Genomic DNA, 25,267 nt, shown 5'->3' with positions numbered 1-25,267 from the left:
CCTCCTGTGTTTCTATCGCACCGGCGAGAAACAAGACAAGGGCCTGATACAAGTACTGTTCAAATCGTATGTTCTCATGCTGGATTCCGGCATGGCTCCTGATTGGTAAAAAAACAAAGGGCACTTGAATTGAACGCGCTGATTGGTTCAGCTATATATACTACCCTAACCTGTTGACTGCTCTTTCTGAGTATTAATGGCGGGCACTGTTTTTGACCTTGCGTTAGCAAAATCAGAGAAATCATTTTCTATAACATTAAAAAAATTATCTTTTTCCTCTACTTATTTTCTTCAGAAAAATTAAAATTCCGCCTGATACTCAGGTTAGATGTTCAAATGTCTTGCCAAGGCCGATCATTGCATGTGTTTATTTTTTATTGGTATCATTTTTCGAAGCGAAGATCTACTAGTTATACCAAAGGCGCTGGAAATATTGATGTCATAGAATACTACGGACATCTTTATTATTAGTTATCAAATTTTAAGACTGACCAGGCACCGTATATTCAAGAAATTTGTCTATGAGAGCACGAAGAATGCTTGGGATTGTTTGCGGTACTTCCCGCGAGTTGTTGATTGAGTGAGCTAATCAAATAATGGAATTTGTGTTCAAGCAGAGGTTTGTCTATTTATACGAAAAAGCCTGTAGTAAATTGGTGAATATCCTGTAGTAATGTGTGGGTCTGCAGTCATATACTTAAATCGTAAATCTCCTGAGCCGTGAACTATCTTTGTATTTCAAATCATTTTGCATAAAGTTACCCTCACCGGGGTTCGTCGTTACTAAAATTATTACCTTTGCATATAACACCGATGTAGTTTTGTTTTAAATAAATGCTGTTTATAATTTGATTTGGGCATTTGACTGTGCCACCACGCGAGTCAATGGAAAATTGACAGCCGACTATTTTGACAGCAGCCTAAAAAGGGGAGGCAGGCGTCGCGTCTAGTATTTGTGTCAGGCGTACTTTTATTTTTCCTCTCCGACTTTTGAAAAATAAAATCGCCTGATACTCAGGCTATTTTACTCAGAGAGTTTCCAACAAGTGATACAACCTTATGATCCTGAAATATCCCTTTGGTGGAACATCCTGAAATATGTGATTTTCCATTTGGGAGCGAAAACCACAAGGTACCCACATTAATAAAAAGGGGGGAAATTAAATACACGTCTATTGCAATATGTTTCACCTGGGACATAAAAATTTCATCGATCGACTGGACTAAATATCAAAAGAGCATCATTGGATATCCCTTTGGTGGAACATCCTGAAATATATGATTTCCATTTGGGAGCTAAAACCACAAGGTACCCACATCAATAAAAAGGGGGGAAATTAAATACACGTCTATTGCAATATGTTTCACCTGGGACATAAAAATTTCATAGATCGACTGAACTAAATATCAAAAGAGCATCATTGGATATCCCTTTGGTGGAATATCCTGAAATATGTGATTTCCATTTGGGAGCTTAAACCACAGGGTACCCACATCAAGAAAAAGGGGGAAAATTAAAACTCACATCTATTGCAATTTGTTTCACCTGGGACATAAAAATTTCATCGATCGACTGGACTAAATATCAAAAGAGCATCATTGGATATCCCTTTGGTGGAACATCCTGAAATATGTGATTTCCATTTGGGAGCTAAAACCACAAGGTACCCACATCAATAAAAAGGGGGGAAATTAAATACACGTCTATTGCAATATGTTTCACCTAGGACATAAAAATTTCATTGATCGACTGGACTAAATATCAAAAGAGCATCATTGGATATCCCTTTGGTGGAACATCCTGAAATATGTGATTTCCATTTGGGAGCTAAAACCACAGGGTACCCACATCAAGAAAAAGGGGGAAAATTTAAACACACATCTATTGCAATTTGTTTCACCTGGGCCATAAAATGTCATAGATTGACTGGACTAAATATCAAAAGAGCATCATTGGAAAGGGTTAGGGTTAGTTGAGTGCTATTCATTGTAGGAGGCTACAATGAGTACCATTACTATGAGTACCATTACTATGACACAATCGTTTTTCTGTCATTACTGACTACATCAAAATAAGTTTGTAAAAGCTTTAGTTGCCATGTGCTATGTTCCTGAATTCTTACCCTATGTTCTTCCAGGTGGCGGTGGAGGGGGAGGAGACTGTCATCAATGCGGAGAAGCCGGACACTTCTCCAGAGAATGTCCAAATAAGGGCAATCAAGGTGAACCAATAAAGCGTGCTCATAAAATCTTTTGCATTCAACTTTCACTCACTATGCAAGATAGGGACCAAAGAGTATGACTCCTTTAACAAGTCTTCAGTTGCTTACAGGATTAAAAGACTTTTTCACTGCCCTTAATTGAAGTCAAAAGGTTAACCTATTAATTGATCAGTATTTAAATGATTGTTGAACCCTTTGGTAACCTAAGGAACTTCCATTTCTTTCAATTTTTTTGGTTACTTGTGTGCTACTTAGATTATATTCCAGATCTGTAGTTGCTAATGTGACCACTTTTAAAATCACTAACTTTGAGCCCTGCTAATGAAGTCTGTCTGTTAATTACAAACCAGTCATCTTGTTTCAGGTTTCAGCCAGGAGCAGTCCAGGCCAAGTCCATTTGCCAGTCAGGAACACAATCAAACCAGTCCTTTTGCCAGAACAATGGATGACAACGCCCCATCTAAGAGTAGTCCATTTGGTGGGCCCTCATCCAATACACCTCATCCAAATCAGTTAGGCAGCAGTTTTGTCCAGCCAAACCAGAATAATACTTTCATGTCTATGCTTGGTCGGGGTGAGAGTATGGGCCAGGCCCCACCCTCCCAGCCTGGCGGACTTCAGAACTATAATGCACCTCAAAGTGTAGGTTACCTACAGAGCTCCAAACAGGGCTATGACCAGCAAGGTTTTCAGCAGGGCCAAGCTCCTGGGTATTCTAGCCATATAGGCAATGACCAGCAACACATACCACATCAACAGGGAAAAACTGAGGACTATCACAAGGGTCCTTCTTACAACCAGCCTGTCTTCAATGGCGGCTACCAGGGGCCTCAGAACCAGGGTTTCACAGGAAACCAGTACAGCCAGCAACCCCAGCAGGGATATAACCAGCCATCTAATCCAGGTTACCAGGAACCACCAACAATGAATGTGGGACAGATGACACAGCAGGGTTATCAGTCAGATAGCCAAGGGTATCAGCAACAGAACCAAGGGTTCCAGCAACAGAACCAAGGGTATCAGCAACACGACCAAGGGTTCCAGCAACAGAACCAAGGGTATCAGCAACAGAACCAAGGGTTCCAGCAACAGAACCAAGGATACAACCAGCAACTAACTTCCAGTACCTACCAGGAACCTTCCTCTAAGGACTACTCTCAAAGTAATGGGCCAAGTACTGATAGCCCATATCAAAAGTCACCATTTGGTTATGGCAGCTCTGGGACCACTGGCAGGTCAGATAGAGGTAGGATGTTAACCAAACAGTCACTGTCTTTTGTGTCACTGTCTTTTGTGTTCCTTTTTTAAGATACCCCAGCAGAATATGGTGCATATTTCTGCCAAAAATACAGTATATTTAGTTAAAAGCCCACAGCTTTGGCCCAAAAAGGTAAATATATCTCAGTAATTGAGCAAGTGTAGTTTTTCCAGCAGGCGGTGAATAAAGTGATGCAAAGGTATCAATTTAGTTTTATCATATATCCAAAGATATACCCCTAAACTTTGAAAAATCCTGAAAGTTATCTTGGCTCAGGCTATTTGGTCATGGTATAAACTCTTTGATAAAGTGTCTTCACTTTATTTAAGTGGATGTAAGTGGATTTACTTCAAAATCTCTCATTGCTATTTTGTTTATTGAAAACCTTGACTGTTTCCCCATAAACAGTTGGCTTTTGCCATTAGGGTGAAAAAAATATGTATTTGACTTTAGATGGTGGAGGAGCATGCCATCGCTGTGGCCAAGAAGGGCATTTCTCTAGGGATTGTCCTAACCCACCTACACGCCAAGGTGAGGGGATTCAATAGGGCAATGCCATTAACTGAGCTTCAGTGATTGAAACCAAAGATGTAGCTGCCCGCTCATAAGGCCTAATGTAACTGGCTGGATTACCTTGTTGTTCTTTTGTATTCCCGTTCTACTGTTTTTCTAAATCTTCTGAGAGCTGCTAAACCACCCATTGAAGCTATTATTAATGCTAAGCTAAACTCCAATACAACAAGGAACAAGGTAATGTTTAGAGTGTGACGCTAGCTAAGCTGGACACTTTGACAGTTTTGTAAAGTGAGCCAATTTAAAGAAAAAAGGGTGAGAGAGGCATATACTATCTGATTGACACAAACTTAACAAGCAACCAGCAAGGCAAAGAAATGCATTAGTGCACATCAACTGCACAGAATTCTCCTACTGTAGTTCTAGTTTGTGTTTAAAGACTGTGGTTCCCACATGCTACAAATTGTATTATTGCATTCTCATTTCCATTATTTATTGGTTATGTATGATATGACAGTGTGCTTCAACAGAAGTACAAAAAACAATAGTTGAAAATTAAATACAAAATCTGTTCATAATAATAGGTGCTGTCTGACTATATTGTTATGCGCCACACATCAGACTCGTTCTGTACAGTAATGTGGAAGGGACAAAAAGTCTATGAAATTGGTTGGAATAAGGGTTACTAACAACTTATGACTAACTTTTTGTTTGTCTGTATCAGGCGGTGGTAGGGCATGTCATAAATGCGGAGAGGAAGGCCATTTTGCAAGGGAATGTCCTAACCAGCCTTCCCAGGGTAAGATCTGACAAAGATTATAAACCCATCAGCCAGAGTCAAGTTTTTACACCTTTTGAAAAGCACCTGGGTTCAAACCCCAGTCCTCTTGCTTAAGAAGCAAACTAAGCTATTGTGCCCATCTTTATTTTCTAAAAATATTTTGTTTTATGATCAGGAGGAGGAGGTAGAACATGCCACAAGTGTTGACTGGAAGGACACTTTGCAAGAGATTGTCCAAACCAGTCATCACAAGGTGCCTAAAAACTTATTACTAACTTTTAGTTTGTCTGTATCAGGCGGCGGTAGGGCATGTCATAAATGCGGAGAGGAAGGCCATTTTGCAAGGGAATGTCCTAACCAGCCTTCCCAGGGTAAGATCTGACAAAGATTATAAACCCATCAGCCAGAGTCAAGTTTTTACACCTTTTGAAAAGCACCTGGGTTCAAACCCCAGTCCTCTTGCTTAAGAAGCAGACTAAGCTATTGTGCCCATCTTTATTTTCTAAAAATATTTTGTTTTATGATCAGGAGGAGGAGGTAAAACATGCCACAAGTGTGGACTGGAAGGACACTTTGCAAGAGATTGTCCAAACCAGTCATCACAAGGTGCCTAAAAACTTATTACTAACTTTTAGTTTGTCTGTAACAGGCGGCGGTAGGGCATGTCATAAATGTGGAGAGGAAGGCCATTTTGCAAGGGAATGTCCTAACCAGCCTTCCCAAGGTAAGATCTGACGAGGATTATAAACCCATCAGCCAGAGTCAGGTTTTTACACCTTTTGAAAAGCACCTGGGTTCAAACCCCAGTCCTCTTGCTTGCAAACCAGTCATCCCAAGGTAAACTATTGTACCCTACATGAACATGCAAGGGTCAGAAAACTTGCATCATTATATAGAGAAAATCATTCAATTATTATCACCTTAGGATCACCTCGCCTTTAATTGATAATTGTCGGGTGATCATTTTACATTCTGATATTATTGTTATAACAAGATCCCAAGTATTGTGGGTATTATTTGTGTCATTCTGAATATTAGTGATTTTATGCCAGGAGGGTGGTGTTTAACATGCCATAAATGCAGAGAGGAAGGACATTATGCAAGAGACTGTCCCAACCAGCCATCACAAGGTGAAACCATAAAACTCTTGATCATTGTTTACTTTCCAAAATCCCTTTTAAGCTAGACACTAATGTTGTATAGATGATAATGTTCATTTAAATCTTTAGGAATGGGTGGTGGCGGAGCTTGTCATAAATGCGGAAAAGAGGGCCACTTTTCGAGAGAGTGCCCAAATCAAGACAGCCAACGTATGAACATACAGTATCTGTGCCAAACCCACTTCTCTATTAGTCAGTGAGGTAGTGATTTATGTCACGGGTGATAGCTGCTGTTTAGATTTGAATTTGTTGCCAGATATCGGAAGTGCGCCAGGAAATTGAGGAATTCAGCGAAATTTTAAAAAATATTACTAAGCTAAAGTTGAAATTACAATAATTAAATGCTCCAATAGAAAGGATTTGTGAACTAGATTTAAAATTGCAAACTATGAGCCACTGTAAACCCTTATTTACCCTACCCTTATTTACCCTTAGGAATAGGTGGTGGCAGGAATTGTCATAAATGCGGACAAGAGGGTCACTTTTCCAGAGAGTGCCCAAACCAAGCCATCCAAGGTATAAACATATCTCTGCCAAACACACTTCTCAACTGTTACCTATGATAATTTAAACAGAAAAGCAGAAAAGCAGTGATTTATGTCATGGGTGATAGCTGCTGTTGAAATTTGAATGTATAAGGACATACCAGAGTTGTTAACAGCACAGAAAACCTAAGGATGGACACTTTGAAAGTTAAAATTGGTCAACAATTTATAGGTGGTTAATTTATAGGTATAGGTGGTGGCAGGGCTTGTCATAACTGCAGACAAGAGGGTCACTTTTCCAGAGAGTGCCCAAACCAAGCCAACCAAGGTATGAACATATTCTGTGACAAACACATTTCTCCAAAGTTACCCTTGATGAATCAAAGAAAGGTATATAAAAAAGACTGCTTTTTGACGGTTGAGTCGGAGGGGCACAACCCATGAGTAACCCCCATGAGTACAGTTTAAGTTAAGTAATTAAGGTAAAGCAATAACTTGCATAAATAGGTTTTTGTTAAAAACACACTTGTCAAGTTAATGCTGAAGCATCTTGACAAGTAGATGTAGCAAGTTAATATCAAGGATACCATAAAAAAAAACATAAAAATTCCAAATATTTTTTACAGGCAGTGGCACCTGTCACAAATGTGGTGAGGTTGGACACTTTGCCAGAGAATGTCCAACTGGTAGAGGTAAGTATCACATGTTATGGAAACTAGGTTATCTACATTATTATGACACAGGTAAATCCAAATTGATTCGTGACAAGCCCATGAGTTATGTCCTCCTTTTCCTTGTCCACATTGCACTTTCCAATGTCACAGGGCGGTGACATATGAAAGGAATTAACCAGTAGAGGCGTGGCTTTGCCCAGCAATATTTTCTTAATGTTTCTGTGTTGTATAAAGCTCTGTGCCATCTTTGCACTTTTCCATGTTCATTTTCTCTCCTCAGGTCAAAGTGACACATGCCATAAGTGTGGAGAGACTGGGCACTACTCACGCGAATGCCCCACCTTGGGTAATGGTGGAATGGGTAAGTCATGGAAACTGCTTCTTGTACAGTATGTATATTTATATTTTGCATGCATCAGTTATACATATTAATATAACAGTAAATCAAACTGCAACTAGATAAGGGACTGAAATATTCTTAGGAATGTGGTTTCGATTAGATTGTTTGTTTAATTTTTTTTTATGAGATTTTGCCTTGCTTGAATTTATTGTTTTAATTTTATCACTAACCCATCAAATATCCAATCTCTCAAAGACGAATGTCATATAAAAGAGCATGGACATTAGTATGAGTGCATTGCTTCTTCCCTGTCAGATCCCAACAGACCTCCCCCAATTACCTATATTCCTCCCGAGCTACCAGACAACATTGATCTGCTCTTCCAAGATGCACCACACACGGGCATCAAGTTTGACAACTATGAGAACATTCCATCTAAAGTGTCAGGAGAAAACCAGCCACCAAAAATCACTTCCTTCAATGAGCTGCCATTCGGGGAGCAATTAATGGCGAACATTAGCCGGGCAGGTTATCGCAGGCCTACTCCGGTACAGAAAGCAGCCTTGCCCATTGTTATGGCAGGGAGAGATTTGATGGCCTGTGCTCAAACAGGATCAGGCAAAACGGTAATTTTATGTTGGAGTTGGATACTTGATGTATTATACCTGTAATGAGCCAGGATCAGGCAATATGGTAAGATTATGTTCGATTTATCCCTTGGTTTGTAATTCCATTTTATACTTGGTGACCGGTGGTCAGACAGGATCATGCAAAATGGTAAGATTATGTTCGGATTTATCCCTTGGTTTGTAATTCCATTTTATACTTGGTGACCGGTGGTCAGACAGGATCAGGCAAAGCGTTAAGATTATGATCGGATTTATCCCTTGGTTTATAATTTCGTTGAGTATGTCCAGGTTTGACCACCTTGTATGATGCCATACTGTTCTTTTCTTTAAAAGAGGAAGATTACATAAATATTTCTATCACTTTTTATTCTCTTGGTGTGCTTAATGTTCATTTTTGCATAAGTGACTTCCTGAATACTAACCTGGCAAAAATATATCTGATCTTTCTATATGACCTATTTTCTCCCGTTTCAGGCAGCATATATGCTCCCCGTTCTCACAAGCCTGATCAAGCAAGGGCTGAATGCCCCTCCTCGCTCACCGCTGGCTCTTTGTGTCGCCCCCACCCGGGAACTGGCCAAACAGATATACATTGAAGCACGGAAGTTCTCAGACCACACCCCAATCAAAGTGTGTGTATGTTACGGAGGAGTTAGCGTGCCATATCAGGCCTCGCAGCTTGAAAGAGGGTGCCATTTTCTGGTGGGCACGCCTGGTCGACTCCAGGACTTTGTTTCTAGAGAACAGGTAATATGAGTTACTTGATGTTTATTAGATATCTGTTAACTCGAACACTTGAGAGGTTAAAGAATAGGGATCGTCAGTCTTAGTCCCCAGAGAACTCAGATTACATTAGTTATCAGAAACTTGCCAATGTTTTGTTTGTAAGTAAGTAAAGGCATTTTAATGTTTAATAAACCCCTTTGATTTTTCTAGATTTACTTGGGAAGTATCCAGCATCTGATTCTAGATGAGGCGGACCGCATGCTGGACCTCGGCTTTGGCCCAGACATCCACAAGCTTATTGAAGAGTCCAACATGACTGCCAAAGAGTCCAGACAAACGCTTATGTTCAGTGCTACATTCCCAGATGAGATCCAACATCTAGCAGGATCCTTCCTCAAGCCAGATTACCTCTTCCTAGCCGTTGGGCGTGTCGGGGGGACTAACCTGGACATCACCCAGCACGTGATTACAGTGAACGGCAGCGAGAAGAGGGATAAGCTTCATGAGATCTTATCAGCGACTGGTGAGAACTTCCCTATTTATACACCTATTTCAATAAAGTTTGTCAGTGCAAATGGAAAATGGCGATTGGCAAATGGCGGTTCTACGACCGAAAGTAACCATGCGTCTCGAAGAGTATGGCTAAACCAAAACAATTATCCATTGAGGGTTATCAATGCTTCCTTTTGCACTTTTTTTTGCTTCTTGTTATGAAGCACTGCCCTCGACAAAGTCTAGCGAGAATGGCGACTTATAAAATCTAGCTGGATTGACGACTTTTAAAATCTAGCGGGATTGACGACTTATAAAGTATAGCGGGAATCGCGACTTATAAAATCTAGCGGGAATGGCGACTTATAAAATCTAGCGGGAATGGCGACTTTTAAAATCTAGCGGGAATGGCGACTTTTAAAATCTATCGGGATTGACGACTTTTAAAATCTAGCGGGATTGACGACTTTTAAAATCTAGCGGGATTGACGACTTATAAAGTCTAGCGGGAATGGCGACTTATAAAATCTAGCGGGAATGGCGACTTATAAAATCTAGCGGGAATGGCGACTTATAAAATCTAGCGGGAATGGCAACTTTTAAAATCTAGCGGGAATGGCGACTTTTAAAATCTAGCGGGATTGACGACTTTTAAAATCTAGCGAGATTGACGACTTATAAAGTCTAGCGGGAATGGCGACTTATAAAATCTAGCGGGAATGGCGACTTATAAAATCTAGCGGGAATGGCGACTTTTAAAATCTATCGGGATTGACGACTTTTTAAAATCTAGCGGGATTGACGACTAAGAACACGCGCGCGCCTTTATACCGCAGGTCCTTGTTCACAAGAAAGTTCATTGTATTGTTAATGATGTATTGTATCTTTTCTTACGTCTCACTCAATATAAAAGGCCAAGGGGACAGCTTTTCTCGATCTTTTGGCGAGGCTCTTTTCATCGCTGCGTCAACTATTCTTCCCGTATTGAGGAATGTGATCGTGCGTACAAATAATGCAACCAATAAGAGCTCTTCAATTTCTGGCTTTCTCTTCTAAAAATGAAACGATAAAACAGAGAAGGTTGACTTTTAGGGTTGTTTAATTTGTAATGAGTATTTTAACGTTAGTTAACCAGACATTAATGGTCAAGATTTTTGTTCTCTTTTTCAGGCACCGACCGCACTCTTGTCTTCGTTGAGTTAAAACGCGTAGCAGACTTTTTAGCCGCATGGCTCTCCCAGAACAATTTCCCTACTACCAGCATCAGCAGGTATGCTCGGTTGTACCTCTTTTAACTGGCCAACTATTAATTGCCCAGCTGAAAGAATGTCTATCAACCACTCCTTTGTTATTGTTTATAATTAAAATACAAAGGTTTATTCGCAAGGAAACCTCAAAATAACAATCTAATGAAGTCTAATATGTTATTGGCGACATTTGATTTAAAAATACTTGGTTCCTCACTTGTATTAGCCGATGGAAATGGATGCTTTGTGTTACTCGGCATTGAGCGGGAGCATAAAATGGCGGCGTGATTGGCCTTCTTTAATAGCCAGTCAGCCCACCTTTAGAGCCCCCTGTTAAGCGGCCACTACGTTAAGTCTCAAAATGTTGGAGTAACAGTGCAAGCGCGACATTCATATTTTCATACAATTTCCAGCATGTTTTGATTCCATTTGGGATTAATGATATAATGACAGTTACATTTCAAAAGGTCTTTTGACTATTTAACCTAATGTAAAAGGTGGAGGTTATTTTTTTCTCAATCAGCGATCGTTGCCAAAGCGAGCGAGAGGCGGCCCTCCGAGACTTCCGCGACGGACGCGCGAATATCCTCGTCGCCACTTCGGTGGCTGCTCGTGGCCTTGACATTCCGAACGTGAAGCATGTAATCAACTACGATCTCCCGCAAGACATCGAGGAGTATGTTCACCGTGTCGGCAGGACAGGAAGGATTGGGAACGAGGGTAAAGCCACTGCATTTTACGAGGTCGGCCGGGATGATCGACTGGCGCGAAGCCTTGTCAAAGTCCTGAGCGAGGTGAGGACCCAATCAGAAACGAGTGGTTTGTTACAGCGTTGTTTGTAGCAACCAATCAGAAACGAGTGGTTTGTTACAGCGCTGTTTGTAGCAACCAATCAGAAACAAGTGGTTTGTTACAGCGCTGTTTGTTGCAACCAATCAGAAACGAGTGGTTTGTTACAGCGCTGTTTGTAGCAACCAATCAGAAACGAATGTTTTAATACAGCGCTATTTGTAGCAACCAATCAGAAACGAGTGGTTTGTTATAGCGCTGTTTGTAGCAACCAATCAGAAACGAGTGGTTTGTTACAGCGCTATTAGTATCGACCAGTCAGAAACAAGTGGTTTGTTACAGCGCTGTTTGTATCAACCAATCAGAAACGAATGATTTGTTACAGCGCTGTTTGCATCAACCAATCAGAAACGAATAGTTTGTTACAGCGCTGTTTGTAGCAACGAATCAGAAACGAGTGGTTTGTTACAGCGCTGTTTGTAGCAACCAATCAGAAACAAGTGGTTTGTTACAGCGCTGTTTGTTGCAACCAATCAGAAACGAGTGGTTTGTTACAGCGCTGTTTGTAGCAACCAATCAGAAACGAATGTTTTAATACAGCGCTATTTGTAGCAACCAATCAGAAACGAGTGGTTTGTTATAGCGCTGTTTGTAGCAACCAATCAGAAACGAGTGGTTTGTTACAGCGCTATTAGTATCGACCAGTCAGAAACAAGTGGTTTGTTACAGCGCTGTTTGTATCAACCAATCAGAAACGAATGATTTGTTACAGCGCTGTTTGCATCAACCAATCAGAAACGAATAGTTTGTTACAGCGCTGTTTGTAGCAACGAATCAGAAACGAGTGGTTTGTTACAGCGCTGTTTGTAGCAACCAATCAGGAACGAGTATACCTGTGGCCATCTCGTCTATCGTAGTACGTTTTTCTACAATTGTCAATGTGGCCACGTTTCTAAGAACTTGTTTCTGAATACCTGTGGTCATCTCGTCCATTGTAGTACGTTTTTCTAAAACTGCCAATGTGGCCACATTTCTGAGTACTTGTTTCTGAATACCTGTGGTCATCTCGTCCATTATTGTAGGCCCTTCAGGAGGTACCCGCTTGGCTTGAAGAAGCAGCTGAGGTCGCGTTCGGCACAAGTTACGGACCAGCAGGGGGCAGATATGGCTCTAAGGACACCAGAGAGGTACCTATAGTCTTGTGCAAAACGGTAGAGAGTTTTTTGGAATGCTCAAGAACACTCTAAACACCCCTACTCCTAAATCAATGTTTTTTATTAACGGTGTTTATCCTTGGTGACCTGCTGAGCAACATTGTCTTGGGGGAAGGGTGACGCCCTAAGTTATGAACAAAAACGTTTAAATTTGTTGATTTTATTTAAAAAAAAAAATTCCCCACACCTTCTGCACAAGATTGTCTGTGATACTGGAATCACTTACAGTCTGTGTGGCCATCCTGTCTGTATTCTTTTTATCTGTCTGTCTCTATTTCTGTTTTCCTGTCTGTTTTTTTTTTCTTTTATCCTATCTGTCTGTATTCCTTTTCTTCTGTCTGTCTGTATTTCCGTCAACCTGTCTGTCTGACCGCATGTCCGTCTGTGTTTGTCCGTCCTTCTGTCCGTAGTCCGAGTGTGCTTTTTTCCTTAAATTCGTCCTTATGTTCGTCCTTCTTGTGTGTCTATCCGTCCGTGTGCTTTCTGTTTCACTGTTATTGACTGTTATATGACTGTCTATTTGTCTATTCGCCCTCCATTGTGCTCATTGGTTCTTCGGTCGATCTTTACGTCCCCCCCCCCCCCCCCCTCTCTCGTTACCATCGTCTTATCTTTTGTTGTTTTTTCACCATTTTTTTTAGCGCGGCAGTGGTGGACGTGGCCAATACCAAGGCAATATGCAAAGCATCACCACAGGTATCTCGAACTTACAGGTCAAGACAAGCCCGGCCTCGTTCCAGGCCCCAAGGCAGTACTCGCAGCCGCAGGCAGCACACGAGGAAGATGATGAAGACTGGAACTAGTCCCTACACCATGCGTACCTGTACCACAGTATACCCGCGCAGTGCTAGAAAACACGTAGCGGACCATCGTTGATTGTTTGAATTGTTGCCAAAGCGTTCGGCTGTTTATCAAACATGGATCGGTTTCATGTTACACGAAAAAAGGAAGGACTGAAGAAACTACGCGAATTTCTCCTCAAACGTTTTGCGTTGAAATGGGTCCGGTAACCGAGCAGTTATTTTATTGATATAACTACTACGTGACTTTTACCACATGATAACCCATCCACCCAAACGAGGCTGGATTTACAAGGGCATCCGGACCTCCCAAAACAAGGCTGGATTCTCCTGACGTCAAGCATGATAACGAGGCTGGATTTAGTGATATCGTGGCGTACATTTTTCTCGGGCACGCCTGGGACAAAAGACAAAATTCCGGGACCAACAGTTTCGGTAGTATGTGTGAGTGGAGTTGTAGGGTAATATAATGAGATTGCCTTGTCATTCGGGCATGTTCTAATGGTTTTTTGGAACAGTTTAGAATAGTTCACGCTGATGCAATCCAGTATTTTCAAAGAATCTGATTGACACATGAAATGCCTATTTCAGATAAAAAGAGACTTTTTACGTCCCTGTTATTTTAATGTGCTCATGGAGTATCGCATTAAGTGAAAAAAGATTGAGATCCGTATTGATTTTATTAAAATTTGATTAAAATCGTGTGCCTTTTTTCTTGCCGAGGGGAAACATCAGCCAAAATGGTGACGCCGCTGTTTAAAAATAACTGTTTCAATAAAAATCACAATCCAACACATCACAAAGAAACCAGCTTAGAACTCATTTCCCAGAGCTTCTCTGCAGCTTCATCATCTTGTGCAGCCTTACTTGGCTCAGCCACTTGGCAGTCATCATAGTACAAGCCAGTCTCGTTAGCATGTTCCTCAGACACAGCACAGCAAATGGTGGTTTGCGCTCCCTGCTCGAGACTTTTGAAAATACTTTTATGAATGGTGAAAACACAGCTTTTATATAATCAATACCTGAAATTTCCCTTGCAAAATCGGTCATTATAATTCCAGGATGTAGGGAGTATGTGGTCACACCAGTGTCTTTGAGTCTTTTAGCAAGTTCTCTAGTAAATAGAATAATAGCTAGTTTGCTGTTTCCGTAGTTTGACATAAGAGCAGTTGCGTAATTACTATATTCATCATTCCAGCCATCAAGATCGATTTTTGGAATGTATCTGTGACCTTCGGAAGACACATTTATTATTCTACTTGGAGCTGAGCGCTTAAGCTTTTCTATTAAAAGATTGGTTAGGAGGAAATGGCTCAAGTGATTCACGGCGAAGATCATTTCAAATCCGTCTTCTGTTCTCCGAAAGGGAATAAATCCCACGCCGGCATTATTGATGAGAATGTGGATTCTCTCTTCCTTATTGTTCATAACCTCAGCGAATTTACGGACAGAGCTAAGAGAAGCAAGGTCTAGGTGTTCTACGAAGACTTGCTGACTACCTGATCTTGACTGGATATCTCTAACTGCAGCGTTCCCTCTGTCCAGGTTTCGAGCGCCGATGATGACTCGTGCACCGCGCTTTGCCAGATCAACTGCAGTTTCTTTCCCGATGCCTGTAGTGGCCCCAGTAATGATGACCGTCTTGCCGTCAAGTCTCGCTTCACTCGTGCACACTCTTCCTTGGCAGTAATCACGGATGAAGTATACAGCTATAGCAAAAATACCAACGCTGAGGACGTTATGTAACGCCGCCATGACTTCCTTGCATACACGGCAAGAACAAAAAATAATTCCCAAGGTGCCCCGCGCGTAGAGCATTACTTATCCTCGGTTCGAGCTCGGCCGAAGCTCGTGAATTTTTCCGAGTGAACGTCACAGATCCTCTCAAGTACCATAAAGTCTTAATAATTTGCTATCCCTTCTTGGTGCCATGTACATAGAATCTGTAGAGACAATTATGATTTTTTTGGTGCTTGATTTTTTAATCAAATTAATGGTGTTTTCATGTTGTTAATAAATTTGTCAAGAGTTTGCAGCCCCTATTATATTAATAACAGTGACGAGTAATTACCTTGAAGTGCCGGACAGTTACACTCCTTACGTATTTCCAGCGCCTGAAATCGAATACAGCATCAAACACAAATCAGTTAGTTATTTTACAAAAAAATCAATATCTTTTTTCCTCGTACGTAAGATTTGAATGCCTGGACATAATGGTAAGATTTGACATCTCCCCCTTAATTATAATAAAAGAATTAAAGAGCCCCCGAATGGTCTTTGGCGAGCGCTTGCGAGCTTGCGAGCACCCCGTGTTTCATGCGTGACCGAGCATCTTCTAGTTTTTGAATAAAGCGAGCACATCCAAAAATACAATGCCAGCACGGCGGAAAAAAATTGCGCGAGCATCCGAGCATTAGCCGAAAACTGCGAGCACATCGAAATTTCGGGGATCCATTCGGCGGGGGCCCCAATTAAGAGCTTGAATCGATGCAAATTGTAGCTTTTGATTATCAAAATAATTACTAAAGCCAGCTATTCTGTAACGGATTAGTCATTAGCAAGTGAGGGTTGTGTACAGAGGATAAGGAGTCTTCCCTTGTGTGGTCATTCTAGTGGTGGTGGTAGAGCCTGTAGTCTGCCCCACCTAATTTGTGTGTGAGGGGATGTGTTGAGAGGATAAAAAAGTCCTACTCTAGTGTGAAGATACCTCAGTTATTGAGAAAGCCTCCTTCCTCTCTAGTGTGAGGGGATGTGTTGAGAGGATAAAAAAGTCCTACTATAGTGTGAAGATACCTCAGGTATTGAGGAAGCCTCCTTCCTCTCTCCTCCTAGTGTGAGGGGATGTGTTGAGAGGATAAAAAAGTCCTACTCTAGTGTGAAGATACCTCAGGTATTGAGAAAGCCTCCTCCCTCTCTAGTGTGAGGGGATGTGTTGAGAGGATAAAAAAGTCCTACTCTAGTGTGAAGATACCTCAGGTATTGAGAAAGCCTCCTTCCTCTCTAGTGTGAGGGGATGTGTTGAGAGGATAAAAAAGTCCTACTCTAGTGTGAAGATACCTCAGGTATTGAGGAAGCCCCCCCCCACTTCCTAGTGTGGACATACCTCTGGCAGTAGAGCCTGGAGTTTGTTCGCCCTGTTAGCGTGTGAGGGATGTGTTGAGAGCCATTCTGGTAGAGCGCTTTGTTGTTTTGTGTGCTCCTCCATGGCACCGATCCGCGACCAGACCTTAGGGCTTTCGCGTACGTCGAAACAAGCCTAAAAAACACAGCCAGGAAACATGGCGGCATGATTTGGCCGTTTTTAAACGCTAATGAAACACCACATACTATGCTTGATAGCCAGACCGTGTAATATTCGAGTATAGGAACCAGTTGTAAAGAATAATACAAGTTGAGGTAGGTAATATACAATACGCTGATAAAACGCGCGCACGTTCGCGTGTTATTTAGTTAAGGTGCACGATATCATGGTGCGATTGCCTGAAACATTCAATTTCGTTCTACATAATATAGCAGCTCAACACAACCCATTGTCATGTCAGAACAATCTAAGTTATGGAAAGTGTCCGCTTCTGTCATGTCAATAGGTATACGGAAAGAATAAGGTGGGTGTGTTTCAACCGCCACCAAGGGAGGGATGGTGGGTGAAAGTACTCTTCCGACGACCGAAGACTGAAAGACGTGCATGAAAGGACCCGCAGACCCAAATGCATGCGGAGAGCCCCCTGGAATTATGTGATTGGTTAAATTCAGAGCGCTCCGTGACATTCAAATTTCCCTGCTAGCAGAGGCCTCTTTTCTCTGTATTTCGCTGGGCTGGAGTTCGCGAAGAAAATATACCTCTGCCATGGGTCGAAACTGTTTCTGTTGCGCATGCGTGAGCGTTAATAAGCGACCGACGTGCCAAAACCCGTACCATCGCGCGAAAGCTGTCAATTTGCTTCGCATGGGTTTAGTTGGAAATCATGAATCAAACTCCGGTTAGTTCTCCTCTTCGAAAAAAGAAAACAACTGTTCAATTTCAATCACCTAAAACGTCACTAAAAAGATTGAACAACAAACGCAGCAAAGACGAGTTTTGTCTTGTTTGTGGGATTAATTTCAAGACATCTGGGCAGGCGAGTTTCTTCAATGTAAATATCGCACAGTTGGATTCGAAGAAAATGCTACAAAAATTTTTGGTAAACTTAGATCAGCTATTCCCAGAAGAATATGCAAAACCTGTAAACGGAAGATTGACTCGTTTGTCAAAAGAGAGAAAATTCTGAATGAAGATAAGGCATTGAATGGCTTCTTTTATAATTCGTCGCGTGATATTTCTACGGAGGACGCCGTTTCGAATGGGGGCTTATTATCCGGCAGCGGATATACGTTTCATGCATGCGCTAGTCATTGTGGGCTCAAATAGTGGCCAGTAATTAATGAACGGAGCATGCGCTCTGGATCTCGTCCACGATCGTGGACGGCGGTTTGATCAAACGAACTTGCGACCCATGGCAGAGGTATCTTTTTCTCGCGAACTCCAGCCCAGCGAAATACAGAGAAAAGAGGCCTCTGCTAGCAGGGAACATTCCAATAATTTATGCGGTGAGAATAGTTATAACAACAACATAATAACCTTTCGTTGTGGTGCTTTATACATGCCTACCTATATCCGAATTTATGTTCGGAGACAGCACCGGCTTATCACAAACATTCAAAGAGTGACGGTTACGAAATGAGGTTTACAAAATGTCAAACAGAACATCAATTGCCAGGCTTCGATGTAAGACGAAAAAAAATAACAAGAGGTAATACAGAACACAGGAGCAAACATAGGGGTGGCACATTAAGGAATTTGCTGAATCTTCAGGAAGGAGACATTTGCTGAGGCTTATGTTATTCATATTTTCTACGCAAATGAGTGATTGTTAAATTGATTGTAAGTGAAGAGAAAGTACGTTGTCTACTTGAGCTAACCTTAGCTGCCAGCAGCATACCGACTTGATCAGCTTCCTCCTCCAGCTGTCGCGAGTACGGCAGATGAAGCAGTATCTTTGGATTAGAAAACAACACCAATCGTTAATCAATCCTATGCAAAGGACTATTTGCATTTGACTGCACCGGGGCTTCAAAATGAAAACGCTTTTCAATTGCTTTACCGCACAACTTTTTCTTCTTTTAATTAAAACGAAGCTGATAATGGCTCTAGGGCTTAAAATGGGCTACAGATTGTCCGTGGTCCACAGCTTACTTAACAATCCGCGATAAAAAAGGGGGAAACTAGCCTGATAAGTAGTCGTTGATACACCCGCTATTCGCACGTGTAATGCTTGGCATTGTACTCACGCTTAGTATCTAGATTTGCCCACATTAATATCTAATCCTGGATACACCCGCTATTCGCACGTGTAGTGCTTGGCATTGTACTCACACTCAGTATTTGGCCTTGGATCCACTGGGCGGCAAGTGCAAGGTAGTCGGTCGGTATAAGAGCCCATAAGATCGCCAGCAACACCACAACGAAAAGGTTAACTACACCATGCACGCTGGCTTGCTCAGCCTGGTGGAACAAGAAGGGATACTGTATTAAACGTGGGTTGCCCGTGTTAACAAAAATAAAAAAAAATGACTCTTGAAAATCACACACACATACATTGCATGAACACGTGATTTACTGCTAAGAAAAGGATCACTCCCCGCTTCGTACCATATACCGCATGACCAGTCACGTGTAACGTGTGGCTCTCGCGCGGCCTACAAGGTGACTGAAGGTGATTAACCAAAAATGTAGACACCGTATTAGTGTTATAACGTGAACAACCGCGTGTCTAAGTTGCATGCGCCGTAGCGCCCCTTCGATCACGTGGTCGATCATGTGACCTACCGCGTGTCTTAGAATTGCATAAGCCATTTCGTGACCCAAGATTGTCGCCAGCCCCTTGGAGCACGTGACCTACCGTGTGTCTAATGCTGTGGTTAGACTATTGCTTCCAACCTAGGTTCGGTAATTGGCTAACTAAGATTGAAATTTTATGTGTGTAACCGCGACCGGAAACCTCAGTAAATTTCATCGAGAACAAAGGAATGTCTACTGCAGTAGAGTTAATAATAATAATAATAATAATTTTATTATTTATATAGCGCAAAATTCATTATCTATATGATCTAATGCGCTTTACAACAACTAAGAATTATATATGTGCTAAAACTAAGCTAAAACTACTAACTATACTATACTAAAATGATATATTATCTAAAAATATGCCAAATTAAATAAATGAGTCTTTAAAACTTTCTTGAAAGTTAAAATACATGTCGCTGCCCTAACGTGTTGTGGTAGTGAGTTCCATACCACTGGGGCCGCAACCTGGAAGGCACGGTCCCCAGTGGTTTTGCCTGTCCTAATGCTAGACCTTTCTAAGATATTACTATTTGTTGATCTAAGATTGTAATTCGACTGCCTAGCCTTTATTAGGTCGCTGAGGTAAGCGGGAGCAATGCCATGTAATGCTTTAAATGTAATAAGAGCTATTTTAAAAGTAATCCTAAAGTTAACAGGTAGCCAGTGGAGATCTAACATAACAGGTGTAATATGAGAGTAGCGTGGCGTGTTCGATATTAATCTTGCTGCTGTATTTTGAGCGCGCTGAAGTCTGTTGATTTGTATTGCAGGAAGGCCATATAAAAGCGAATTACAATAGTCTAATCTACTTATCACCAGTGCCTGTACTAGAGTCTTAGCTGCATCTTTGGATAAAAATTTACGTATACGTCTAATATTAAAAATAGAATAAAAAGCAGACTGACATGTCTTGGTGATGTGTTGTTCAAATTTAAAATTCCAGTCAAACCAGAAACCAAGGTTTCTAGCTTCGCCTACAGGTGGCACAGCAGTCTCGGCTACTAGAAAACTGTTAGTCCCTACTTTTTCCAGCTGCTGGCGCGTTCCAATGAGCATGAGAGGTACAGCTGGGTGTCGTCAGCGTATGCATGTGCGTGAGGCAGATGGGATTTGATGACCTCAAACAACTTGCTTGCATAAATGGAGAAGAGGAGAGGACCGAGGCAGGATCCTTGAGGTACACCAAATGATAAACTGCATCTGTCAGACTGTTTTCCATCAACAACAACACGTTGTGCCCGATCAGTCAGATATGATGTAAGCCATCTTAGAGCATCGCCAGCAACGCCAAATGATGTGTTAAGGCGTTGGAGAAGTATGCAGTGATCGATAGTGTCAAATGCCGCGCTCAAATCTAGCAGCACCAAAAGGGTCACGTGCTGGCTGTTCATGTTGATCAGCCAGATTTGCAATCTTTCAAAGAGCTGTGACTAAAATCTCGGTTATAGCGAGATCGAGAATATGCCCGTCTTGGTGCGTCGGCTGGTCTACATGTTGCACTAGACCCAAGGCTCTTAGTGTTTCCAAGAATTTTTGGGCGTCAGGATCGTTTGGCTTGTCGACATGTATATTAAAGTCACCGGTTAAAAGTAGGTTTTCTTTGCGTAACAACAGGCTCTCTAAGTATTCAGGGAACTCCGAGAGGAAGACGCTTTTCGGGACACGATGAGCCTCTGAGTAGGGTGGTCTGTATATAACAATAACCCGCAGGTTATAGGAGGATGACTTCACAAGTAACTCTGAGAACTCAAACGACTCCCGCGAACTAATGCCAGACTTAACCGTAGACCCGTCAAATGAGTCTCGGTACAGTAGCCCAGTACCGCCACCACGTCGGTTTGGCCTTGATTGTATAACCTTGCGGGCACATCTCCGTCTTCACGGCAAAGTCACTTGGCGACAACCAATGTTCCGTTAGAGCCATTAAATCCACGCTGTGATCGCATATGTAATTATTGATCACGGTTGTTTTGTTCCTGACCGACCGAGCATTGATGTGGCAGAACACCATCTGCTTATGTGGCTTTATGTTACCAGGAACGCGATTTATTTTGATTAGATTGTTAGTGTCCCGCCAGATGCACTGCTGCTTTGCAAACCGTTGAGCTGTTTACGAGGGAGTAGTTAATGGAATGCGACTCGTGTTAACTCGTCCGGTAGTGTGACTCCATTGTCTATTGGTAGTATTCTTTAGGGAGCCGTCATCGTGTCCCAAAGGACCTGGGTTGAGCTTAAACACGAGATCGCCCTCAAGCTGCACGCGGAATGTAGCGGTAGTGTTGGGGTAGTACAAGCATGGCCGGCTACACTTCTTTGCACGTGAGAAGCCAAACATTGCAAACTTCCAGCGCGAAGATGTAAATTCGGTGCCAACCAGGTTGATCCCGAACGAAAAATTGCTCTGAACGCCGAAGAAACCCGTCCCAACTGACCAATTCCGCGCTCCGACGATTGTCAGAAACAGCAACAGAGTGCTTGTAGACAGAAATAAGGCCATAGTGACTCGCAGGCTAAGTAAAATTGAGAAAAATGCGGAGCTTCAAGAAATACGTCCGCCACGGTCGGAGGAATTTACACATTTTCTTAATGTCGGCGAACCATCCTACGACCCATGGTTCATGGCCTCAACTAAGGTTGCAGTAATCAGCGCTGACAGATATAAAAGTGTAACGGTGTTAAATAGCGTGTTTTGCTCAAAACCTAGTCGCTTTTCGTAACGATGATTCGGCTTATGATGGTAATTCTAGTGGGACTTTTGGTTTCATTCCCGATAACGAGTTTTAAGCTCTAAATTATCTGTTGTTTTCAAACATAAATTTGTTTAACCATGCTTAAAAGCAAATTGTTGCTCAATGTATGCTCAATAATTTATATATATTCGTTCCAAGCGTACCATGTTGAACACAAGCTAGAATAAATTCCGCTTAAGTATACGAATACCAATCAGTGTAGATCACTTGATAAGTAACCCGTGACACGAGGCCACTTGATTTCTCGCAGTTCACAACTCAACTAAGGTAAAGTGAGCTTGTAACTGCACAAAAAGTCAACCAGGACCAACCTGTGTTCAGTTAACCGAGACTCAACCCCAGTTGGCATTTTAGTGTAACCACGGCATAAGAATCGCATGCCCATTTCGTGACCCAAGATTGTCGCCAGCGGCCCTTTGATCACGTGACCTACCGCGTATCTAAGAATCGCATGCGCCATTTCGTGACCCAAGATTGTCGCCAGCATCCCTTTGATCACGTGACCTACCGCGTGTCTAAGAATCGCATGCGCCATTTCGTGACCCAAGATTGTCGCCAGCGGCCCTTTGATCACGTGACCCTACCGCGTGTCTAAGAATCGCATGCGCCATTTCGTGACCCAAGATTGTCGCCAACGGCCCCTCTGATCACGTGACCTACCGAGTGTCTAAGAATCGCATGCGCCATTTCGTGACCCAAGATTGTCGCCTTTGATCACGTGACTTACCGCGTGTCTAAGAATCGCATGCGCCATTTCGTGACCCAAGATTGTCGCCAGCGCCCCTTCGTTTGGCAACATCCGTAAGATGCCGACGAACATGAAAATCTGTCCATTCTAGAAAGAAAACAAGAAAACGTCTAAAAACCAATAATTATCAAATACCACTAGGGGTTAAAGCCGCATTGTCACCAGTTTACTTCCGAAGGCCGGTCGGAAACCTCAACCGTCAAAAGACAAAGGAATCTATCAGAATCCGCGCTATAAAACGGGCCATCCGCTCTAAATTATCAGTCAAATCGACGAATAAACTTCCAAAAGACTGCTTTTAAAATTTTGAAATATTTTCGCAGTTTCCGTTAAAAATCATCGGAGATTGTTACGTAATCGACCGGAAGTAAACTGGTGACAATGCGGCTTTAACTCAGGATATGCTGAAGTGTAAGGTTGTGCAAGCACACTTGGCAAATTTGGCGAGTCTCGCCAATTAAAGAGCACGCTCACTTTTCCAAGCTACACCCACAGGCATGATACTCCATGTCCAAGAATTCTAAACTTACCGGAAGTACAAAGGCATTGACGTCATCAGTATCAACAACGTTGACTTGCCACTTGATTCCATCGATCTCTTCACTCCTATTGGCCATCACCAGCCGCTGCGCCACCTCAAATACGCGCCTGTGGTACGGATGATTGACAGGTAGGATGTGCTCGCCGCACTGCTCAAGCACCTGAAAAGAGTTACAGTTAAGCCTTGTTATCCTGAACTAATCATCATAAAGCACCTAGAACGAGTAACATTTGAACCTCGTTAGCTTGAACCAAGCAAGGACTAGTGATACCCTCTCTCCCTTGACACCCTAAACGACTACGGTGCCATGCATTCTTCTTCAATCACACTTTGTGACTCTCCACCCACCTGTCTTTACCTTGCCATTATTCCTCAAAAATATCCCTATACATCATTTGGATAAAACTGGAGGAACCCTCTTTCTTTTTCCCCCGCCCCCCCCCCCCCCCCCCCCCCTCTCTAGAAGAGAATTGCCCCACTTGTCTGTACCTCCACTGTCATTATTACTCCCAAATATCCCCATGCATCATCTTTTTCTTGTCCCCTAGAGGACCATTACCTACCTGCCTGTACTCTTCTTCTATTACATCCCTCATCTGTGCATTGCCAACCGGCATGAAGCGTCTGCGATGAGTGATAGGCGTCTCTTCTAAGTGATACACATAGTATGCAAGAAAGAATACTCCCGTGCTGCCACCGATAAGAATAAGTTTCTCCGTCCGTCGTTTTTTCAGGAGGTCAAGGGTGAGAAGTTTGTGTTTGTGGTGGGCTGGCAGTTTTTGCCACCATCTACGAAATGTGCTACGAATGGAAAAATATTTTAATATTTAAAAATAACTTTTCAATATAATACTACAAATGCTCATTTTACCAACCTGTGTGCTCATTTAATTTTCTCAAGAATGGCACTAATTCGAAGGGGGGGCTTTGTTTTTCAAAACTGGACTCCAACTCTTATAGAGGGCAAAAAGCTAACCCCTTAAGGGCCATGGCATGCCTCCCAGTTTTTTTTTAAGTTATGAGCAAGTGACCATAAGTGACGTAGCTGTGCCCTTTCAGTGTTCTTTGTGTCTCTGAAATGTGCCCCCCCCCCCCCCCCACTTTTGAGGCCAGTAAGGGGGCTGTAGCATAAATGACAACTCTCCCGCATTAGGCGGGAGTCTCAAGATTTTGGACCCCTTTTCCCGCTCTCCCGCGTTGAGCACCAAATCTCCCGCTTTTTAGAGATTTTTATCGTTTCCGAAAATATTCTTTAGAAAATCGTCATTTTGCCTATTTTCTATTAAAATGTTTTAAACAATAATTCCTTTTCGCAGCGCAATTTATCTAACACCCTCATAAGACCACGAGATCAAGTGGATTTGTTCGCGAGAGCTTTTTATACAGCAAACGCCTGCGAGGTTTACCCACCCCTCAAAAATGAATACACCCCACCCCTCCCCCCTAAAAATTCTAAAGCCTTGAGATTTTCGGAGGTTGACTGGTATGCTGTAGTATGACCCTACTAAACAACATAGCCGTGATATACAATAGAGGAGTGCTCTCTAATATACCCACCGTCCGCCAAGCATAGCAGCAAGTTTGCTGATCTTGGAGAGAGGCCCCACAAGTTTCACTAGTAATACAGCAACAGGCCAGGCGTGCCGGTGAGGGGTAGTGTGGAATCCACGGTCATTCAATATTGTTGAACGCTGGCACGAAGTACGCAACAACCCATTGCACCTGTTTACACCAGGATATCTTGAGTAAAAAGGACTGTGTGTGTTTACGGCTATGTTTCTTTCGAATGAAGTAACACTTGAATGGTCTCTCGATAATTGCCTACACACAGATGCTAATTGAAAACGAAACGACTTTCCTCCTCGAATCGATGCCAGAGCCATTGCAGATTATAAGCACACCCTGGCTGTTGTAGTCAAGAGTGGTAGTCAGCGAATTATCGCCGACTGAGGGAATGATTTGAGTGACCTTTTCTATGTTTTCCGTAACATGATGCAACTTTTTCGAATGTTGT

General features: G+C 42.3%; 2 protein-coding genes and 1 pseudogene across 7 annotated transcripts in view; 1 reads left to right on the top strand and 2 right to left on the bottom strand.

Moving 5' to 3' along the window:
• Window positions 1-14,032, top strand: part of LOC5507609 (probable ATP-dependent RNA helicase vasa-like) — a 17,518-nt gene extending 3,486 nt beyond the window's left edge. The window contains exons 5-23 of one of the 5 annotated variants that reach the window (XM_032376273.2): window positions 2,139-2,222; window positions 2,587-3,468; window positions 3,934-4,011; window positions 4,718-4,792; window positions 5,071-5,145; window positions 5,424-5,498; window positions 5,827-5,904; window positions 6,004-6,084; window positions 6,370-6,450; window positions 6,667-6,747; window positions 7,046-7,111; window positions 7,374-7,454; window positions 7,749-8,059; window positions 8,537-8,809; window positions 8,999-9,311; window positions 10,451-10,550; window positions 11,051-11,321; window positions 12,399-12,503; window positions 13,172-14,032. In XM_032376273.2, coding sequence (XP_032232164.2) covers window positions 2,139-2,222; window positions 2,587-3,468; window positions 3,934-4,011; window positions 4,718-4,792; window positions 5,071-5,145; window positions 5,424-5,498; window positions 5,827-5,904; window positions 6,004-6,084; window positions 6,370-6,450; window positions 6,667-6,747; window positions 7,046-7,111; window positions 7,374-7,454; window positions 7,749-8,059; window positions 8,537-8,809; window positions 8,999-9,311; window positions 10,451-10,550; window positions 11,051-11,321; window positions 12,399-12,503; window positions 13,172-13,333 — 3,272 coding nt within the window. In that variant the 3' untranslated portion in view covers window positions 13,334-14,032. The remainder of the gene's footprint in view (window positions 1-2,138; window positions 2,223-2,586; window positions 3,469-3,933; window positions 4,012-4,717; window positions 4,793-5,070; window positions 5,146-5,423; window positions 5,499-5,826; window positions 5,905-6,003; window positions 6,085-6,369; window positions 6,451-6,666; window positions 6,748-7,045; window positions 7,112-7,373; window positions 7,455-7,748; window positions 8,060-8,536; window positions 8,810-8,998; window positions 9,312-10,450; window positions 10,551-11,050; window positions 11,322-12,398; window positions 12,504-13,171) is intronic. The other 4 variants (XM_032376274.2, XM_032376275.2, XM_032376276.2 and 1 more) reach the window with 4 other exon arrangements.
• On the bottom strand, window positions 13,992-15,148 carry LOC116614819 (annotated as a pseudogene).
• Window positions 15,131-25,267, bottom strand: LOC5507596 (metalloendopeptidase OMA1, mitochondrial). Of its 2 annotated transcripts, XM_032376278.2 has the most exons (9): window positions 24,811-25,265; window positions 23,817-24,054; window positions 23,243-23,413; window positions 22,692-22,799; window positions 18,744-18,872; window positions 18,290-18,364; window positions 16,434-16,586; window positions 15,402-15,444; window positions 15,131-15,273 (listed from the first exon to the last, which is right to left on the bottom strand). In XM_032376278.2, the coding sequence occupies exons 1-9, from the start codon at window positions 25,134-25,136 to the stop codon at window positions 15,215-15,217; spliced, it is 1,302 nt and encodes a 433-aa protein (XP_032232169.2). In that variant the 5' UTR covers window positions 25,137-25,265; the 3' UTR covers window positions 15,131-15,214. The 2 variants fall into 2 exon arrangements, with proteins under 2 accessions (XP_032232169.2, XP_032232170.2); XM_032376279.2 differs by lacking the exon at window positions 16,434-16,586 and having other exon boundaries at window positions 24,811-25,267.

Source organism: Nematostella vectensis, chromosome 1 (genome assembly GCF_932526225.1).
Source record: "Nematostella vectensis chromosome 1, jaNemVect1.1, whole genome shotgun sequence".
Taxonomy (NCBI): Eukaryota; Metazoa; Cnidaria; class Anthozoa; order Actiniaria; family Edwardsiidae; genus Nematostella; species Nematostella vectensis.
Note: the sequence above shows the minus strand (reverse complement) of the source record. Positions and strands in the feature narration are given on the sequence as shown.